This window comes from Anopheles arabiensis, chromosome 2, assembly GCF_016920715.1.
Source record: "Anopheles arabiensis isolate DONGOLA chromosome 2, AaraD3, whole genome shotgun sequence".
In the NCBI taxonomy this organism is placed as follows: Eukaryota; Metazoa; Arthropoda; class Insecta; order Diptera; family Culicidae; genus Anopheles; species Anopheles arabiensis.
The window spans coordinates 16,635,404-16,655,619 of NC_053517.1; the positions used below are offsets into that span (position 1 = coordinate 16,635,404).

Sequence of the window (20,216 nt, forward strand, 5' to 3'; positions counted from 1 at the left end):
ATCCCACAATATTGATTGTTAATATATTCCCACAATATAGAATGATTCCCATTTTTTCTTAAATCTGCTGATTAGACAATGTTGGGACGATGCAAATAAATCACGGAACCGTTTTAAAACTACGTGGGAAATGGTCAGAAAATTGTTAGATAAATTAAAATAAATGGGAAACTTAAAAGAAATACTAAACATTCCAATATAAATATCAAACCTTGAAAGAGATGTATGAAACTTAAAAGGAAGAAATACAAAAACTTAACAAAACAAATGATAGAAACATGAAACTTCGAACGACAAATTTGAATACACAAAAGAGAAACATGAAATTTGAAATAGGAAATTTGAAATTTTGTAATAGAAATATGAATCTTTCAAGGATAAGGAGGAAACTCAGTAATGAAAAGTTGTATTCCTGTTTGAACTACTAACCACATCCCATTTATCGTAGAGTACCGGTCAGTCTGATTTCGGACAAGAATCCCCAAATGCACCGGTTGTACACCATTAGCATTATTATTAATTTACTTTATTTTCAATAAGTTACCTTTTTCTGTGGTTTTGTATACAATTTTATACTTTATCTACAATTTTATTACAATCATTACACAAATTGTTTTCTGTTCCATTGTTTTTTTAAACCTTCCTTTAAATAATAGCTCGCTCGACCAGGAATTTGCGCAGGAACACACCCGCACACGCTTCCTTTTTCTTTTCTTTCGATAATTTTTTGTTTGTTTTTTACTTAATACCATTCACCACACACACACACACACACACGCACACATACAAAGACTGTCGGTCCAAATGTACAGAGTTTTGAGACTTAAAAATACTTACGGAACGACTGCTCCTCGTACCTTTTGCGAATGTATTGTGGTATGGGGGTGAGTGTGTGTGCATTCAGTTTTGCGTGTGTGTGTGTGTTTTGTTGTTGTTGTTATACCATCAATCTACTTATCCACTTAACCTAGCGTGTGAGTGTATATAGTGGGATCGCGTGTGTTTGTAACTTTGGGGTCCTATGCTTTACTCTATGGGGGGGGGGGGGGGGGGAGGGTGATGATTACCAATGTGCGAACAGCGCAGTGGAGTGTAGTGTAGCAGTGGTAGTAGAGGGAAACAACGACACATATACCTAGCGCCATGCAGCGTACTCCTCCTTCGGAGTGATTCGCTTCCCTCTTCGCAACATAACCACACTATTGTACACTTCTGCCCGGGCCCCGCTTGTACGTACTGGTAGGATCTATGAGATCAGATTAGTATACGTTTCACTTGTTTGTTACTTTCTTAAATATCCACCATTCTGTTTACTCTGCGCACATGCGCCTATCCTCGCGCACCGACAAGATATGTAAGGAAATTAAAATCTCACCCTTTGCTTGCAACTGTGTGCCTATAAACCTACACACACACACATACATACATACTTTGCTTACTCTTTTCCATTCTAACTCTCTCTCTCGCGCGCTCTCTCTCGCTCTTATTCTGCATGGTTACTCAATGCAGTGTCCCTGTTTCTACAGCGTCAGCGGGTATTGATCACTCACTGGCTACTAGATTTGCTCGAGCACACGGTCAAGCTTCCCTGCTCGATGGAGACGCGTGGTCGTTCATCTTTCGTCGAGCGCTTAACCCATCACGCTCCTAATCCTGACTTACCTTTTAATAATACTCCCGCTCAGAGTAAGCACCAAACAATGAAGCAAAAAGGGAAAAGAAAACCAAGGTCTTTCTGACCTTGACCTGAATGGCCATAATATCGTTGGGGTAAAACACCGAAACACGTCACACGCAGAGGGGGGGGACATTCTGAGGGTTTAAAAATTGGCGTGACGCTATTATTGCTTTCGAGTTTGAAAATAGATAGTGCTTGTTCTTATTCTTTCATATTTTTTTGTTATCTTTCGTATCGTATTTTCCATTTCCCTTTTTTCTATTTTTTTGTTCACTTCGCTTTACTGTTCGCTTTTCTCTTTTCTGCCATACGTCAACATGTTTCCGTGTGACGTTGTCTTATCTTATCTGGTTGTCTAGCTTGTTTTGTTATGGTTTGTTTTTTTGCTTGTTTTTTGTTTTTGTTTGATCGATTTCGTAAACACATATTCACATAATACTAAAGCGCTTGACAGTAGGTTCTGGTAGTAGCTAGACGTAGTAGTGTTGTTGTGGGTTTTGCTCGTATTTTCTTTTTCTTTTATTTTCCTCCATTTTTTTGTCCGCAGCAGAGGGGTTACTTGTTTGTTTTAGTAATGCACATACATCAAATACACTAGAATTTTGCACGAATCTTAGCCTGCTAGTAATAAGTTCACCGTTACCGTTTGCGCTCTGTACAGCTCGATTGCAGCAGCAGCTCGGATCAGCTTTCCAGCCACCCTGTCCTGTACTGGTTCGGTTGTGATTCAGTATTCAGCTCTTAGTCGCTCAGTTCATACTGCAGAGAATGTTTACCATTATGTCTTACGCTCACTGCTGTACAGGCTGAAACATGCCAACACGCCATGGTTGGGCTTGCAAGCGTGTGTGTGTGTTTGGTTTAGCGCTGCTACTTTTGTGCTCTCTTCCTTTTTTGGGGAGAGGTTTGCTGCTTACTATCCACTAACGATTATGATGTCCTCTCTTAGGTCCCGCCCAAGGGGGAACTCGGGGGTTTTTTTTTGGGGGGAAAAGAGATGTATGTCTTTTTGTTTTACAACGACCACAACATGCTGCACCACGCGTATAGCGGTGTAGCTAATGGTAATGCTATGTTCTCTACACTAAAGTGCTAATTCGTGTTCAAAAAGAAAGAAAAAAAAAAACAAAATACGAACTAAATTACTGCACCACAGTGCAGTTTTAACGACCGTCGAAACTTGTCTGCTCGTTTTTGCAACAATAATTCGAACCTCCTCACACCGTGCGCTGTTGCTGTGTTAATGCAGGCCGGAACTGCAGCCAGATGCAGCGTTGCATCTGGTTTGCAAGATTGCCGAACCTGTCGTATACATTGAATAAGGCGGCTAGTGGCTTTGGCGACACTGTCAAACAAGCGTCAACCACTAGTAACACACTCCAAGTTAACACACAAAGGAAAACTACACAAATTGTTGATTGTGTGAAGCTGTCTCTTTCTTCTTCTCCTTCTGTTGTTGTTGTTGTTGTTGGCTCCAACACGGTGTCAGCTACTACTAGTCGTATATCGATCGTATTACTTTTTCCCTTAGCACTAAATCTTTAAGACTGTCTGTGTATCCTTTTTGTTGTGTGGGGTTGGTTTTAACCATCTTCTTGCTGTGGTTCAACCCTTACTCAACACCCCTTATTTTTTACTGCAGAGTACGCCCCGGTGTACTTTTTGGTTTTAAATATCTGCTTACGTGTATATACGGTGTGTCGGTGTGGGCTGTGGGTGTGTGTATAAGTATAGACTTTAAATATATATATTTTTACTTTTATATATATATGAATTTTTGGTTGTTTGTTCGTTTTGCAATAAATTCTTAATCTCTCTCTCTCTCTCTCTCTCGCTCCCTGGCTCCTCTCCCACATGTACAAAAAAAAGCCCAATCGTTTAGCGGAATTCGTATACTTGGTTTGCGGTGCGTCATCGTCATCGTGAACAACTATCACATTCACACACATACACACACACGCGCGTGAGATGTCGTGCTGTTGCGGTTTTTTTTTCGTCGTCTTTTAGCTCGATCGAATACTTAGGTTCGGTATATCGTACGTTTTGGAAAGGTAGCTGAAACAAAATCTCGAAAGCCTTTTTTATGTGCCTCGTGCGCTTCCAAAACATGTTTGCTTTTTATAATAGCCAAATACCGAATTAACCGAAAAGATAAAAAAAAACATTCCAACAAAATGAGCAACCTGTGCAGTATAAAGCCTTTCTTTTTACACACCACGATCAGTATCAGTGTTTAGCAGCTTAACTTATATTACTATCCCCCTCATCATCGCCTGCTGTACGTATTTGAACTGTTGCCTAAAACGATCATCACAGTACCACCCAAACTCGCTTGTTCGCTCAATTGTCCCGCTTCAATAGCTTGGTAGCATATATTGACGGTGGTTATTAACGTATGAAAATCAACGTTTTAAAAGTAGCAAACAAACAAACAAACAAAAAAGGCAACATATAAGCAAACGATGAAGTTTTTTTTTTGCTAGAAATATTGGGGAAAACTAATAAGAATATGAAAGTTTACACCAAAGAGATGAACAACAGATGTAAAGAAGGAGAATGAAAAGAAAGAACGAAGAGAAAGTAAAGAAAATGTTAATCGAGCAGATAAAAGAGACTATAATGAACAAACGAAGAGAACAAAAAAAAAAACACAAAAAAAACACATAACGAAAATCATAATGTTGAACGATTGTTTTCTGTTTTATTTCAGCGATTGTTGTTCGATATAATTTTTTTTTCTTCTTCCTGTTTTGTTTTCGCTCGTCTTCGGCATCATATTTTGTTTCTTACCTCCTAAGCATAACACGTTCACGTTAACCATCTTGAAACGGGGGCGGGGTACTAATTATTCGTACGCTTTTGACCATTGCTGTGCTGTTTTGCCTTGTTTTGGCATCACCACCAACCGCAAGCTTCGATGCTACGACGCTTGGTTTTGCTGCTTTTTAACTAACGCACACGGCCTCACATTCTACTTCACCACAAGCTTCAGTTGGTGGCGGCCAATTCTATGCCCTACCGTGTGTTCTCCTGCTCCTGTTTTCGTTCTGTTACTCTTTCCCTATATTTACAGCACAAAACTATTGCCCCACTCCTTCTCATTCAACCGCTCATTCGCTACAGTAGTGAGCGAGCACAGCGTTACATGGTATTTGGAGCATTATTACCGCTTTATACAGACGCTGAAGCAACTGAGCTGTGATTTGTGTGATTGTTTGTGTGTGTGAGTGGCTTTTTTTGCGGTGCGTTCTTGTGATGTGAGTGTGTGTGCATTTACGCCGTTTCTCTTTCATTCTGCTATATATATATATAATTTTTGTTTAAAGGATACGCAACTTCACTAAGCTTTCCACAGCGCTGGTGGGCACTGCAGTTGTATGCCTTTCACATACTCTCACACATACGCACACACACATACCCGCACCCAGACACACACACACTCGCACACATTTAGAGCTCGTAATGCATGTGGATTAACGTTTCCACTGCATTGTTTGTTTGTTTGTTTTTTAAATTCACCCTGTAACACGTTCAATAGAAAACACTGAACCTTTCGTACATAAGTTGTGGTTTTGGGGCCGTTTTCAGATGGAAGGGTAACAGTGCAATGATGCGATGGGAGAGGGAAAGGAGGGGAGGGGGAAGGGAAGTGGATCCTTATAATGTAAATTGGGTACGAGGGGATGGAGGGGAAACAAATTGAAACTAAAATAAAATTTACTGGTAGCTAGTACAATAATAATAATAATAATAATAATAATAATTAATAATTTTAATAATAATAATTTTCATTACATTAATTACTGCAATAATAGTAGTAAAAGTACCTAAGTTAAACAAAAAAAAAGCTTTGCCTGTGGTTTGGTTGGCCTTAAGCAATTATTACACGACATCATTATTACAATAACATTACACCAAACGGTAGCAGTTTCTGTTGTTGTTGTTGTTGTTTTTTTTACAGCTAAAACCCTACAATCTAAGATGCGCGAGAAACCCCCGGGAGAAGGTGAAGGATGTACTGTGAAATGGGGAAGGTGGGAGGATCACTTCCATCGCGCTCTGGTTGACGTTACTTCTGGCGGCAGCACAAATAATTGTACGATCGCTGCTCGCCATTTCTATTCCTACACACGCTGAAGTGTGTTCGACTGATCGACTCGTAGTGGAGTGCGGTGGGAATTGAGATTTGAAATGCTTCTACAAAGTTGTAACAAAACTGTATATTTTCCCATACACCTGCCCGCACACACACACACACACACCAACTAAATGCGTTTTGTTTTGTTTTTGAGCTTGCCTGCCGGAACGTGCGCACGGAGCTAAAGTAACAACCAAACTATTCACCCTGTATAGATATTGATCCTTTGTATGATCTTTCTTTTTTGTTGTGGTTGTGCATTTTTTGTTTTCTATGTTTCCCTATCTTTCTATGTGTGTTTCAGCTTTCCGCTATTCGATCCCATTTTTTTCCCAACATCCCACCTTTCATCCCTTCTTGATGGTTTCACATTCCCGCATTCGGGGTTTGAATTTAATATAAATCGTACTTACACACACTGCCCACTGGTGCCCTACCGCTCGCTCTGTTCACTTGCTTATTCGCTCACTCGCATCGCGCCTTACTTTATCCATCTAACGTTAACGAAAGGATACCATTCATAATCTCGTGCCTCGTTTTACATGATGTGGGTGGGTGGGTGTGTGTGTGTATGCTTTCTTTTTTATCGTTAATTAAATTCGTTGATGTCTGGTGATTTTCGCAGCGATGCGCTTCTGAAGCGTTACAAGGGCGTAACGCGATGTAACGCCGCCCCGCTTACTCTGATTTTTCCTTTTTTGCTTCTCCTAATGTACACGCGCATACACAGTCACACACACACACAAACACACACATACACACACATACATGCACATGGTGGATGTTCATTGTAGTCGTACGGCCTTAATAAGTGGAAGAAACTATTTTTACACTATTTGATAAGGTTTTTTTTACGCGAATGCGTTACGAAATGCGTTACGTTCTCCGCGCGACTGGGAACTGTACGTATATGGCGAGGGGGGAGATTGTTTTTTGTTGTTGTTGTTATAGGAGGAAGTATTAATTCGCTGTAAACGGATGGCATTATTGCTATTGGTTTAGAAAATAGCATACAATTGGAATCAAATCAAAAACAGTTTCCCACCTTCCGCCGGCGATTGCAGCGCCATCTGTTTAGCTTGCAAGCGCTTTTGCAAAAGCTTCAAAAAATTAAAGTGATCGTGTCAAATGATCAGAAGGCGTTTTGCGTTGCTTTGTTGATAAAACCGATAAAATAGGTAAAAGTAAAGGGTAAGGTAGTACTAATTGTAGTGTTAATGCGTCATTCGCATATTCACATGTACAAATTGGTAACGTCTAATATTTCTCGAAACAAATATCCATTAATTGTGCAGGCATGTGTGTGTTTGTGTGTATGCGTGTGTGTATGCTTATGAGTGTGTACACATTGCGTTAGATTAATCTCTAAGATGCGTTCCTTAGGTGTAGAGGGGTGTGTGTGTGATGCTTTTTTCTCCTATATACACTTTCGATTGCTTATCCTTATTCTATCTTTTGTTGCTCTAACTTGTTTTTCTTCTTCCTTCTATCTCTCTGATATTCACATTTGTTGTAGGTTTAGGTCTACGTGTACGTCCTTAGTTGTTGCTTTCGCTTTTGCTTTCCTTACCACTAGTACTATTACTTTACACGGTATATCCGGGGGATTTTTGCACACAACTACCTCGACCGCGCATCAGCACACCGCACTATTGCTCCAATGGGTGTGTGCGCGTGTGTATTGCGGGCCTATGCGGTTTCCTGCACTTGTTGTGCTGAGAGTTTTGCGTACCGGTTTGCGACCGGTAATAAGCTAACGCAATGGTTGATGGTCTAATTGTTTTAGTAGAAATTAAATATCGCTTACGTAGCACAGCAGCGCGTTACGGCATCATCGCCCGTGCCCGTGGGACCCTTTGGGAGCAGATGGCGAGGAGAAGAAGGCGGTTGGTGGAGTCTGGGGGATGATTCTGGGATGAGCGCGTAACCAGTTTGGGACGCCAAGACGGCCCGGCCCCAAAACGGGCAAAGCAGCTTCATAACTGTTGGCACTTTTGAGCACACATACACGCACGCACACACACATACACGATAGTAACCCACGACAATGGTGTGAACGGAGTTGGGTGGTTGATGATGAAGATGCTGATGAGAAGCCTTAAAGATAACTCGCGAGGTGTGTGCAGCCGTGTGCGTGTGTGCGTGTGTGTTCGTGTTTGCGTTTAGCGAGAACCATCGAGGCGGTGGCCGGCCGGTCGCCAGACTCCCTCCAGTTCCGCCCGGAAAGCGAAATTGAGATCGTATCACACGGTGGCTGTGCTGCCCGTCGCGTAACTTGCCGGATCGATCGAATCGAGTTGCCCTTTTTTTCTGCATTTCACTAGCGTAGTCTTCCCATTCGGCTGGGCCAAGGATCCGATCGTCTGGGCCTCACACACACACACACACACATACTCCCAAACAAACAAACAAAATCCTGCGCATAACCCGCGCTGCTGTGCAGGTGTGTGTGTGTAGTGGTTTTAACTTCCTTCCAGCTTCTTTTTTTTGTTGCTTGATTTACGTGTTTGTTTCTTTTCCTTTTTTTTTTGGTTACTTCAAATGGCCACGTTTGCGTTGATGGTTGTGCTATACAACTTCAACAGTACTGTACCGCGCCGCCGCTGCCGCCGCCAGCAAAACGCATTCCAACGAGCGCCCTCCCGGGGGCTGTGTGTCGCTTGGGAACGGGAAGGTTGTGTGTTTTTGTTGTGGCGAAAATGGTATGACGCGATAAATGCATTCTTTGCCACCTAAAAGCATACAGAAAGAGAGGACATAGTTTAGCTTTCATGTTTGTTCCTTACTACAAACGCAACTCTCATCATTACCTTTGATTTTACGCATCCTTTACGGTCCGATCGACACCATCCGCTCTTCGATCGGTGTGCGATCGTGTGGCCCCGGTACCTGCGCTCCGTAGGCCATTGGCTGGTTGTGCAGTGGGGGGAAGTGGGATGTAGGAAACAAGGATAGGGCAGGTGTGTTTTTTTACAACCCACCGCCCCCGTTTCGACACACACACTCACACTCGGCTCACTCGTCTGGCGGGGAAGAGGGGGGATGATCGTCGTCGTCGGCGGCGCTGGGCACAGTCGTTACCGTCGTTCCTGCAACGACCGCTTACAGATGGTGCGGGTAGTACTCGGCCGGCGGATAGTGGTAGCCCTGGTGGAATGCCGGATCGCCCGGTGCCCGGTGCATCATCTGCGCCTGGCCGTCCATCATGTAGCTCATCGCGTCCGGATAGCCGGCGGACGGGCCCGGATGCGTGTACACTGAAATCGGAGAATATACTGGTCAAACCAAAAAGAAAAGAAGAAGAAGAAGAAGAAGAAAAAGAACGAACGTTCAGTTAACTTCAACATTACGAACGGGAGGGGAGGGGGGGGGGGTGGTAGGGAACAAGTTACCAGGGAATGGAATGGGGAGAGGAAAGGCGGTATATGTTGAACAATTACTACGAAGCAAATGGAACGTTCTGTCTAGGATCTATTGGCTACCTACTCGAAAGGCAAGATTAATTACTGAGGTTGTTACTTAGAATATGTGTCATTTTGATCTAATTTAACTAAACTATGATCTATTGTTTAGTAATTACACAAAACTCTGCACCATTTTATGGTGTTGATTGAAAAACTGGACTAAAATTTACATAAACATGCTTATTACGGGTGAAATAACACTTTAGCGAAGCTTAGTAAACGCAATTCTTCTTATAAATTGCATTACATAGTGCCTGCAGTTGTATACTATTCTTATTGTTAATGATTCTAGTTAGATTGAAACGGAGTTGGTTACGGATTAGATCGGTGCATCCTACTGCATTCCTGCACTAGAATTTATAAGAATGTGCTAGGTATCAATGTTACGCGAAGCAAATGGCAATTTTCGATATCAAAGAACATCAATTAAAATTAAAAACGTACGAAAGAATTCAACCGAAATGCAATTCCAACCAGCCTTATCGGAATGGAAAGAAGTAAATCGCACTCGTGCTACCGTAAAACGAACCGTTTCCATTTTCCTATTAGATTCCGCATCGCGAGGACGCCGCTCATTCAAGGCTCATTTGTCACATTAATTTAGACTTCTCCGGTCTCGCGTGTGTATTTTCGCAAGCGCTCGCGCAAGATAGATTTCCCATTTCACATTATTAAACCCATTATCCTCCACCTCGCTCCCACCCCTTTTCCACACCGGCGGATCAATGCCGGGACACGGAGCATTTCATGAATAATGGAAATGCTACGCGCCCCGGGAAACGGTAATTAACGGGCCCGCCGAACCCGGCCCGGAGATTGTGGTGCAAGAGCGGTGTGGGCAACCAATCCGACCGGGCTTAGCGCGGCACGGAGGATGCTCGATTTGAGGCGCAGTCTTTAAATGAATGACTAAAACCCCCCCCGATCGGGAGAGGAGTTGGGAGTTGGTTTGGAAGTTTAGGCTCCCAACCGACTGATAAGGAGCAATCTCCGCGACCATGTTTTATGTCGCAGACTTGTATTTCTCGGAGCTCGCGACAGATGAAGTAAGTGGCCGTAGCTCGTAAATTACGCGCCCTTTTCGATTGGTTTTGGGCCGGATTTGCGGGGGACGTTGGTGTGAGATTGATGCGCGTTCTGTGCTGACTGATCTAGCTGCTGGCTGGGAGCGCGGGTTGAAGACAGCACAAGATGCAAGCAAAGTGATAAGACACACCGAAGGATGGAAGGAGCATGTAAAAATGGTTTGCTACATGAACAAAAAGGTTTTGCATTTTGCCGGGTACATTTTCTACAACCAAATTCATTCTAACAATAAAACGGAACACTGTTATCGGGCACAGCAAAAGAGACTGGAGCGAATGTTTGCTGTGGTGAGGTGGTGGGCCAGGAGCATCGACTCGACTGGAGGGTTTGGGGTGAGATAAAATTGCGCCACTTCGCTTCGCAAACGCAAATACAATACACATTAACAACCATTAGCTACGCTACGGTGGATAAGGACAAACACACACACAGCCAGAAGGGCAAAGGGATGTTCGGGTCCGTTTGCCCAGTTTCTGTGCCGTGCCCCACCGAGAGACGATACCCGGCATCGCCTCGAGGCGGTAGTACTAACTCCGATTACTAACCTGCTCGGTTGGACTGATCTATCATGGGTTGCACTATTCTGCGCCGCGCGTTGATAAACCTGTCGAGAAGGGGGGGAAGAAAGGAAGAAAAAGAATCGAGAATGAGAAAAACAGTAAGAAAACAACAACAACAACAACAGCGAGGACGACGTTCTGATAAAAGGATAAGACAGACAGAAACCTCTCTTCCCTGGCCCGTCCATCCCGCCCGTTTGCTTCGGGCCATCCCGTGAGGGAGTGGCTGTTGGAAGAGGACGAGGGACGCGGGTTTGGTTTCGAGAAAATGGAACAAACACATTAATCAAGTGAAGTGAAATGATTAGAGTTGAACCGAAACCCCGGGGATGAAGGATATCGCCGCGCGGCGTGTTTTTCCGCGCGTGCAAGGCGTGCAAGGGGAGTGGGAAGGAAAGGGGAGGAGACGGGTGGATAAGCGAGCGCGCGAGGTGATAAAACATTCAAAAGGGGAAAATTCGCTGTGTGACACTGTGGAATGTGTGTGTGTGTGTGTGTGTTTGTATTGTCGGGGTTTGGTTTGCTGAAGATCGACTCTTTCGACCGAACCCCGCCCGAATCCGTCACACTGTATCTGGGTGTGTGTGTGTGTTAGTGTCTGTTTTATTTTTCTACTTCACTTGTTTGTGTTGCTTTCTAGCACACCAGCACACCAGCACCCGAAAAGAAGGGAAGGGACGTGCGCGCGCGTTTTCGGCGGCAAGCACCACGAGCGGGCGGAAAAACAACGAAGCGAACGCTCACGCTGATAAGAATCTGTAATTTCCAACCCAAAATTTTCCCAAAAAAGAGATTACTTCTTGGGAAAGAGAGGAGAGGTGCTAGTCCCGTCCCCCTTTTACGTCCCGTGGCAAGAATTCCATTCCCGAATTACACATCTTAGCCGGCGTTTTTCCTATCGGTGCCGGATCAGCACCCGAAACGTGCTGCCCCAAAGCGGATCGGTTTGTTTTTCCAAAAGGGGGCGAGGGCGGGCAAGCGGGGCGAGGGATGTGGGACGGCAATTTTCTTCCCTTTTTTCCGCCCGACCGTCCACCCCCTCCTCCCCCTTTCTCGCCTCAGAAACGAGCCAGGCCGAGAACACACCGACGCGCGCTGCCCGAGAGGGGCCCGAGATGGCGATTCGGATTGGATTGCACAGTTTATTTGATTTATGGAAATTAAACAATAATAAATCACCTCATCTAGTGATTGTAAAGGGAGCGGTGGGTGGGTTGCAGCTTCCACAAAATCCACCAACCTAGGGATTGGATCCTCTGTGCGGAGAAGGGAAAGGCACATTTCGGCTTCCTTTGAGCGTTCTTACTTTCATTTCCCTACATTAGTCGGGGCTCCGTGCGTGTTGTGCACCCTTTGTGTTGTTTGGGCCTTTTTTTGTTGGCTGGCTGGCTGGCTGTAAGTACCGTACAGCAGTACCGCTCCTTTCCCTTCCCCCGGGGACGCAATTGGAAGTGACCAGCACGACGACTTTGGGTACTTTGGGCGAAGGGATTCATTTTTGTTTAGATATTTGTTTGTGCAGCGTCGTAAGTTAAACATGAAAATTGCTTTCCATCCGCATCGAAGGGTAACGCATGCGTTCGCCCGTTATGGGGTAGAGAGGAGCGGCCGGGCCGGAAAGAAATCCCAAAGAAAGTGAGACCAAAGAATTCGGTATGAATGCGAAATGACCCAGTGACAATGGTTGGGTTGGCCGCAGTGTGGGGTTGTTGCCGTTTGGCGAAGAACACACGACAGGGGACATGTGGATGAGTGTGTCTTTTCTTTTTTTCCTTTTTTTTTGCTCGTTATTTGTGACCGGAGCGTGCTGGGGGGTAAAATGATTGAGTCCGGATTCGATTGGGACATGAGTTGGAAAATAGATGTCTTATCTGCCCGGTGCCCTCGATCCTTCGTTCACGGGGCAGGAAGGAGTTAAACACAGCGGGACAAACTATTAGAAACTAATATGGTATGAACGTGCATTCATTGCTAGAATTGCTTGTTCGGGCAAATCTCTTAAGCTTGTGCTGTTAATATTTGAGATTTGTTTGAATGATACGGCTAAAAGTGACTGAAGGAAAATAACGCACATACAAGTAGCGTTCACATTTTATCTTATTAGAAAGGTACTACGTACCAAAGTCTGCTGTTCTAATTGGATAGATCACGTTTAGTGGTCGAGCGTTAATTTTAACTGTCAACTTTACGCTGATCTTTGGAGTCATAACAAGGAAATGTTATATTTAAATCTATATTGTTAAGTGGAATATATGGCATATTGAACTTTCCTTCTCTAGGTGTATAATACGCTACATTTCGTTATGACTTCGGTGAAATGTAATCAAAAAAATATATTTTCTCTTGATCAAGATATGACCATTACAAGCGCAGATAGATTTAAAGATAGAATGTGCAAATTTACATTGATTTTTGTGTAAGATTTATTTTAAAAAAAAACTGATGAAATATGAAACATTAAACTCCAAACCATAAGTAAACTAAGTCTCCAGTGGAAAACATATCAATTCCAATCGAATCAAACTCTCCTACTGATCTTTATTATCATCTTCCGATGATTTGACCTAAACTGCCACAGAAAGTGGGGGAAAAAGGGTTTAATATATGATTGAAAATTGCAATTTTTTGAAATGTATTTGCCGATAACTTGAAGCATAAAATGTCACCGTTTCGTTTGATAAATATAAGAAAAAAAGTGCAGAATTCATTTACACTCACAAGGTACCACAAATCACTGCTTTAGCTCGTGTCTGTTTACCCATGGCCGTCGCGCTAGCAAAAATCAATCGGATGCAAACCATGCTGTGTGCAACAGCTTCCGAGGGTTCGTTTGATTAACCTACACCTTTCCCGCCTAGATGCAGGCTAAACGTTTGACATATTCTTCCTGTCAAACTGTACACACGCCTGCTTTGCCACTCATTGGACGCGCTAAGCATCCGTCCGAAAACAAACAAATCCCCTCCTCCCACTGTGCGCGGCTATTTTGTTTCCCGCGCTGTACATTGTACTAATCAAAGCAACACAGTGAGAATCAAATTGGCCCGGATTGGGCCGGAGCTAGTGAGTGATTTTCCCCGTGCAGCTCGAAACGGCATACGGTACCCCTTCAGCTGCTGAACGAAGGTGCGTGTGATGTGGTTTTCCACTGAGCGGGTAAGCAGAAGACGAACACCGCCCGCCAAACAATGGCACAAAAGGGGTATTACAAGCGAACAATCGTCAAACTTCCCCTGTTCCGGCGAGATCCCTTGTCGGAAAACTTTACCGAAAACGTGTGTGTGTGCCAGGTAAGTGTGTACCTACACGGCACCACACACTAGCTAGCTCTTTGAAGAGGTCGTGGCGCGTGTTCCTGCTGGCAAACAACAAATTTAGTTTATGCCACCCAACCTAAACTGGGTTTGCCGGGTGTGAGGTTTCCTCCCTTGCTGCGTTAATTTTCCCATTTGGCCGTTTAATGAGGTCTCCTTTTTTGGGCTGGAAGCGTGCGCAGGGGCTTTGTCTGCCGATCCTTTTCACAAGGATCACAGCGCTGGGCCAGCCAACACATGCCAAAAAGGGGTGAAACGAAGCAAAAGCCGTCGGTGGATGGAGAGAGAGAGAGAGCGAGCCTTGATCTCCCTTGGGGACCCGGGGGGGGGGGGGTTTAGATGTCTGTCCAATTGTCGAATGCCAGTACATTCGCCGGTGTCGAAGAACGGGAGTGAACCACTGTACATGAAAGCACTTACCAGTTATTAACTTGCAGTATCGTCAGGCCCGTGTCTTGTGCTAGCTGCTTTTTCTGGTCCTCCGATGGGTAGGGATGCTGTGGGAAATGGAAGCAAAAAAGAAAGAAGAAGAAGAAACAGAATGAAATCAGTGAACATAGTGTGTGTTTGTGAAGCTCGAGCGTCGATGCAAAGTAGGCGGCTTTGGCAGCACACACGCGCTCAGCCACCATTCAAGTGCCACTTTGCCGACACTTTCCTGCAGCGGAGTTGAGCAAGGGTGGTGGTGGTTGCCTGGTAAGGGGAAGAGGGATAAAAGACCCCCACTGGATGTTGTTGTGGCAGGCTGTTTGATCGCTTTTCGATTGTTTGTTAATTAAAATCTCGAGCAGTTCGTGCAAGAGCGGATGTTGTTGGAGGACTGTGGCACAAGTGCCTTTTACGGCCATTTGATGGCGTGATAGCGTGTCGGGGAATTGGTGGATGGATTAAGGCTTAAGAACTGTATCGGCAGTTCAGTTCCCTCGTGTTTGTTTTAAGAACCGTCGGCTATAGTTTAGATAATTTCTTATTATGTGTATGACCGCAGCTCGTTCCATTCCACTAATAGGGAACAGTGGAGTCTGTCTCCCACTAACAGACACTCTTTTTTTCTATTTTTTATCTTTACAGCCACCTTCACGGCCACCATCGCAACCCACCGCGCGCTAGACATTGATCGGTCAATTAATAATATTTAATTGTTTTACATCGATACACATAAACTCACACACATCGTGCTCGCGTGCTCGTGCGTTTGGGCTCGGTCGCGGACAACACCGATTTGCTGTCGCGTCGGCCGCCTACCTACACAAGACGGCCGCGGCTGGAAGCGCCGCCACGGTGCAGTTTACATGCGCGTTCTCGGCCCGCTCGGCGCGCCCGTATCGTGTGCGTGGACAACCTGACCCACGCTGGCGCGCGCGCGCGCACTCTCGCGCCTATCTTCTCCACATTTACATGTTCGGGAACAACCCCCAACATCTCCTCCCACCAAAAAAAGGAAAAAGAAACACCAAAAAAACATGTACCACACAGCACACACACCCGCCGACACTGAGTAGGGTGCAGTATGGTGGTACCGAACAGGGTGAGTACAAAGTTTTGTGATTTCATTACTGAAACTGCATGTGGTGCATGGGTGCATCACTTCGGATGCATTTCGTGCTCAAGGAGGAGAGCGAGAGAGAGAGAGAGAGCGAGAGAAACAGAGAACAAACAGAAAAAAAACGCCAAAGGAAGATCCGGGATAGTCTCGAATGGCAAATTTCACCCCCCGCCACGAATGCCTTCCGATCTGCTCTACCCCGAGGGAGGGGGAAAAACAAAACAAAAAAAAAAATTATCTTATCCTCTTCCACGTGAATGTCAATACGGACTGACAAATATTTTTAGACATTTATATTTATGTAATGCAAATTATTGGCCCCCATATAAAATACGCAAACGCTGCTCTTAAATCAGCAGTTGGTGCTGCGCTCTGTGCGGCGCTCTGCCGGAATCCTGCGCGCCCGAGAGGCACGAGCGAGTCGGCGGCCGAAACCCGGCTCCAACTCTTCACCCCCCCCCCCCGTGACGTTCCATGTCCATTGCCAGGGGGGGCAAGGGGAGCTAGTGCTGCTCTGCCGGTCATTGATATTCCATCGCGCAATGCATAAAAAAAACAAAGCAAAACCGACGTGCCCCAACGGACTGTCTCTCGCTCGCCGTACGTTTGTTTTATTTCGCATGTTTTGCGCATGTATGCAACCGGGATCGGGAACGGATCCCCTCCCCCCGCCCGCCACAACCACCACCCACCCGGTTCGTCACACGGGGTTGGAATCGTTTGTATTTTAATCCGTACTCGAAGTTCTCGAAGGCACCGGTGAAGACCTTCGAGGCCATCCTTACGCCTTGGACAAAGGGGCCAGCGGGTCCACACGGGTACACGCGGGAAGGGAAGCACATGTGTGTACCGTATTACTACGACTATTAGTCGAATGTTGATTGTGTGTATGCTTTTTGTCTTTTTCCCCCGCGCTTTTGTTTTTGTAGGGTTTTTGAGAATGAACCTGTCACTACTGATCGGTGTGTCTGCCTGGTTGGTAGTTGCTGTACCTTGGCCGTACTACCGCGAGTGCAGCCTCTCGATTTGCGCTGCACCGTTTGCCGCGGCATTGTCAACTCCCGCGTCATTCAAAGCCGAACTCTGGGAGCCGGAGCCGAAGTGCAGCGGAGAAGGATGGGACATTGATGCATTTACCATGAGCGGTGCATGCCGACCAGAAGGACAATTGCATGTGTGCTACACCGCCTCATCCCCACCTTCCCCCGTTCGCTTCCCTCCCTCAAACAAGGGCGAATGAGCTCTGGGGACGGGGGTTTCGAAATGGGGGCCGTTCAAAACTGCAAGGTGTACGCCGAGTGATCGATCGAATCGTACGACTCGATCGTATTTATCGTGAGTCATTGTGCAGTTTCTTGCCTTTCTGTTGTCTCTGTCTCGCCCGTTCGAACGTTTGTGGCAGCGAAAAGGGAGAACATCGGAAAACAAAAAGCCCCATTACCATTTTTCTACCCGCCGATCGGCATATGTGTCCCGGTGTCAAGTCCCCCTTCATGCCCACGGCTGCCCGATCATTGGATTAATGTCAAATGTTTCAATTTAATGTAAAGTAGTAAAAATTAGGTCCCCCCAAAACGGAGGGTAAAAGCAACAAAAAAAAAAACCTTGCTTTTCCCACCGGCACAATAAAATGAAACTGCCGGAGGGGGGAGACGCGCAGGCAGAGCGGCTGAGAAGCGAAATAAAACAAAAAAAGCAGCACCGGTTGATCGCCGAAATCGATCGATCGTTCCGGCAATGAAAATGCAATAAAACGATCATCTGCCGCGGTCTGAGCGCGTTTGCTGGGCTACGCTGGTGAGTGGGGAGAGGTTGATATAAAAAAAGCGACTCCATTGGGAAAATCGCGCTTGAGCGAGCGAGAACGATGCGGACTTTTCACGTTACCGATGCGCGATCACAGTTTGAGATGATGTTTATGAGGCATTAAACGATGATCGCGGGAGAGCATGTGGTGTACGGGCGCGCTTTTTGTTGCTTCTTTCCTCGCTCCACGCCTTTTGTTTTAAATTTTGCCACCTCTTCCCTCGCTCCCTCGCCGGTACACAGATGATCATGAAAATGTGTTCAAATTCCGGAACAGAAATTAATAAAACACACACACGCAGAAGGGGAAAAGCAACGATACTCGATCATCTAAGCCATCTCACCGTCAGCGCTGACCGGCCGTTAGGATGACACATTCGTCGTTGAAGGACCGATCGCGGGATCCGATTCGGAATGGGTCCGTATCCGTTTAGTAGGGAAGGGAAAGGCGAAGACAGAGACGATCGCACACGTACAGGGCAACCATGCAACGCGGGATATGGGATATAATTTATTGCACTTTTATGGCGCTTAAGTTATGAGGCGAATGATTTATTTAGCAGCGAGCCTCCCACCGCCGGCGCACGGAAAAAGAACGGAACAAGAAACGGATCCACCCGAAGACGGCGAACCCTTTTCGGTGTTGCAGCGAAGGTGCAAAAGGGCAGAAAAAAAAAAACATAACAACTAAAGCACACATCGCAGCAGTAGCAACACTCCGCCACACGGGCGCGCGCAGACAAGACAACAACTGTTCGGCCTGCCGAACGATTTAATTAGCAAACATGGTTCTATTCTTCCTCCCCCCCCAGCAATGGATCGCAAGGCGAGGGAGGTGGTCCGGCGGTCCGGCAAAACAAAACACCCGTCAAAGTCCCATTACCGAAGCAAAGTGTGAACAAAATGCTAGATGATGTGATGTCGGAATAAATTTGCATTATTGCATTTCTGTACACTCTTTCGGGAAGGTACGATGGCGCGCAGTGGCGCAAGTACCCCCCCCCGCTTCTCCCATCACCCCATCGGGGGGGGGGGATACCATTTCTTCGAGAAGTTAGAGACCTCGTTCCGGCATTCCGGCGGGGTGGGTTTGCGTAACCCCTGCCGAAGCGCTGGGCCAACTCCTGTTTCGAAGTGGAACATCACTGCATGCTTCTAGAATTCGCATAGAGATTTTTGGATTGCGCTTCTTCCCACACCCCGCTTTGTGTGCTCGTAAACGATTCGGATGAATAATGCGGAACCTGCGCGCTTTGTTTGGCTGGCGTCGTAACACTCTCCGGGTGACGCACGACCGAACCCCGTGAGTGTCGTGCGAGCGTGTGTGTGTCCCCTGTCTGATCGTCCGATGGCATAATCTATTCCGCCCCTAGGGTTCGACACTCCCCGGTTTGATCGATTGACTCTTCCTTTCGCCGGCCTCGAGAGTGTTCCTTTTTTCGGGAATTGGAAACTTTCTTCCTTCCTTCCTGTGTTCTTGGCACACACACACACATAGACACTGCATTAGCGAATGGTTTTTCGTAAGTGTCGTCGATGCGTATCCCTTTTCTCCATTCGTCGCAGTGCTTGTTTCCCATTCGGGGGGTGGGGCGTTAAACTATCCCGACGGCCGACGCTGATGCTGCGCCCGCGTACTCCCTTGGGCATCCGGGATTGGCGTTGGTGCAACCATCGCGCAGGGACGAGATTGTCACGGGTCAATTGCGAGTACATTTATAACTGTCACCGCGGGCCCATGAAGGCATGAAGAAAACGCATCAAGGAAATTGAAACGCATCACTTGAGCGATACCGCCACGGAGCGTGAGCGCAGCGATTCGGCTACTTTTGCTTACACACAGGGGGAAGTAGAAGCAGCGTTTCTTCGTATGGGTGCGGGCGGGTGTTTTTTTTTTCTAAAGCAAAAACTAGCCCTCTTCCTCAAAGCGATGTGTCAAGTCTGGTTTAAACACTGCTCTCGAAGGATAAGCCGCCAACAAAGCAAGTTGACTTACTGGTTTAAATTGAAAACTGGTGTACATCGTGTGCGAATTCTTCGGCCAAAGTTCCACCATACATTGGACAGCAGCCAAAAACGGTAATGGCAAAATGGAACGAACAATTGTGCGGTCTAGCGTGCGCATTAATCGAAGCCAAAGGTCGCTTATGATGATTCGCCCATGCTCACTCACAATTTTGAGCAAATCCTTTCCACGGCTTGAGTGGAATTTATACACCCTTCTTAAAACGTTAACCTTTGCCAACGACATCTTTGCTCGACATCACCATGTTCGAACATTTATTTGTATTATTCTCGCTCGCTATCTCTCTCTCTCCGCGCTAAGCTATTTCTCAATTGTGGCCATTGTGGCACTTTCTTTACCTTCCCGTTGAAATGGGCCCCAATAAAAGCCATTCACGTGGCTGGCCGATAGCCCATCTTAAGTGTAATCTTAGTGGCAGCCGAATGAAATCATTTATATCATTTAAGCGAATGCATAAAAAATACATTTATCCTCTAACAAGTACCGCGTAGGGGGGGGGGGGGGGGGGGAGATGAGGGCGAGCTGTATCAAAGAAACGACGGCAGCGCAGATAACACGCTCCTCGTCCGCCGGGTATCGATTATATGGCCAGCCATCC

At 45.9% G+C, this 20,216-nt stretch overlaps 1 protein-coding gene and 1 long non-coding RNA gene across 8 annotated transcripts in view; one reads left to right on the forward strand and one right to left on the reverse strand.

Moving 5' to 3' along the window:
• Positions 1 to 4,663: 4,663 nt before the first annotated feature.
• LOC120895539 (homeobox protein homothorax) overlaps positions 4,664 to 20,216 on the reverse strand; it is a 188,262-nt gene continuing 172,709 nt past the window's right edge. For 6 of the 7 annotated variants that reach the window (XM_040299022.1, XM_040299019.1, XM_040299023.1 and 3 more), the window contains 4 exons: positions 14,661 to 14,737; positions 10,912 to 10,970; positions 8,627 to 9,091; positions 4,664 to 8,548 (listed from right to left, as the gene is read on the reverse strand). In XM_040299022.1, coding sequence (XP_040154956.1) covers positions 8,919 to 9,091; positions 10,912 to 10,970; positions 14,661 to 14,737 — 309 coding nt within the window. In that variant the 3' untranslated portion in view covers positions 4,664 to 8,548; positions 8,627 to 8,918. The remainder of the gene's footprint in view (positions 8,549 to 8,626; positions 9,092 to 10,911; positions 10,971 to 14,660; positions 14,738 to 20,216) is intronic. The other variant, XM_040299024.1, reaches the window with a different exon arrangement.
• Positions 13,976 to 17,285, forward strand: LOC120895541. Its single transcript, XR_005738335.1, has 3 exons — positions 13,976 to 14,216; positions 15,312 to 15,768; positions 16,716 to 17,285. It is a non-coding gene; the product is annotated as an uncharacterized LOC120895541 (long non-coding RNA).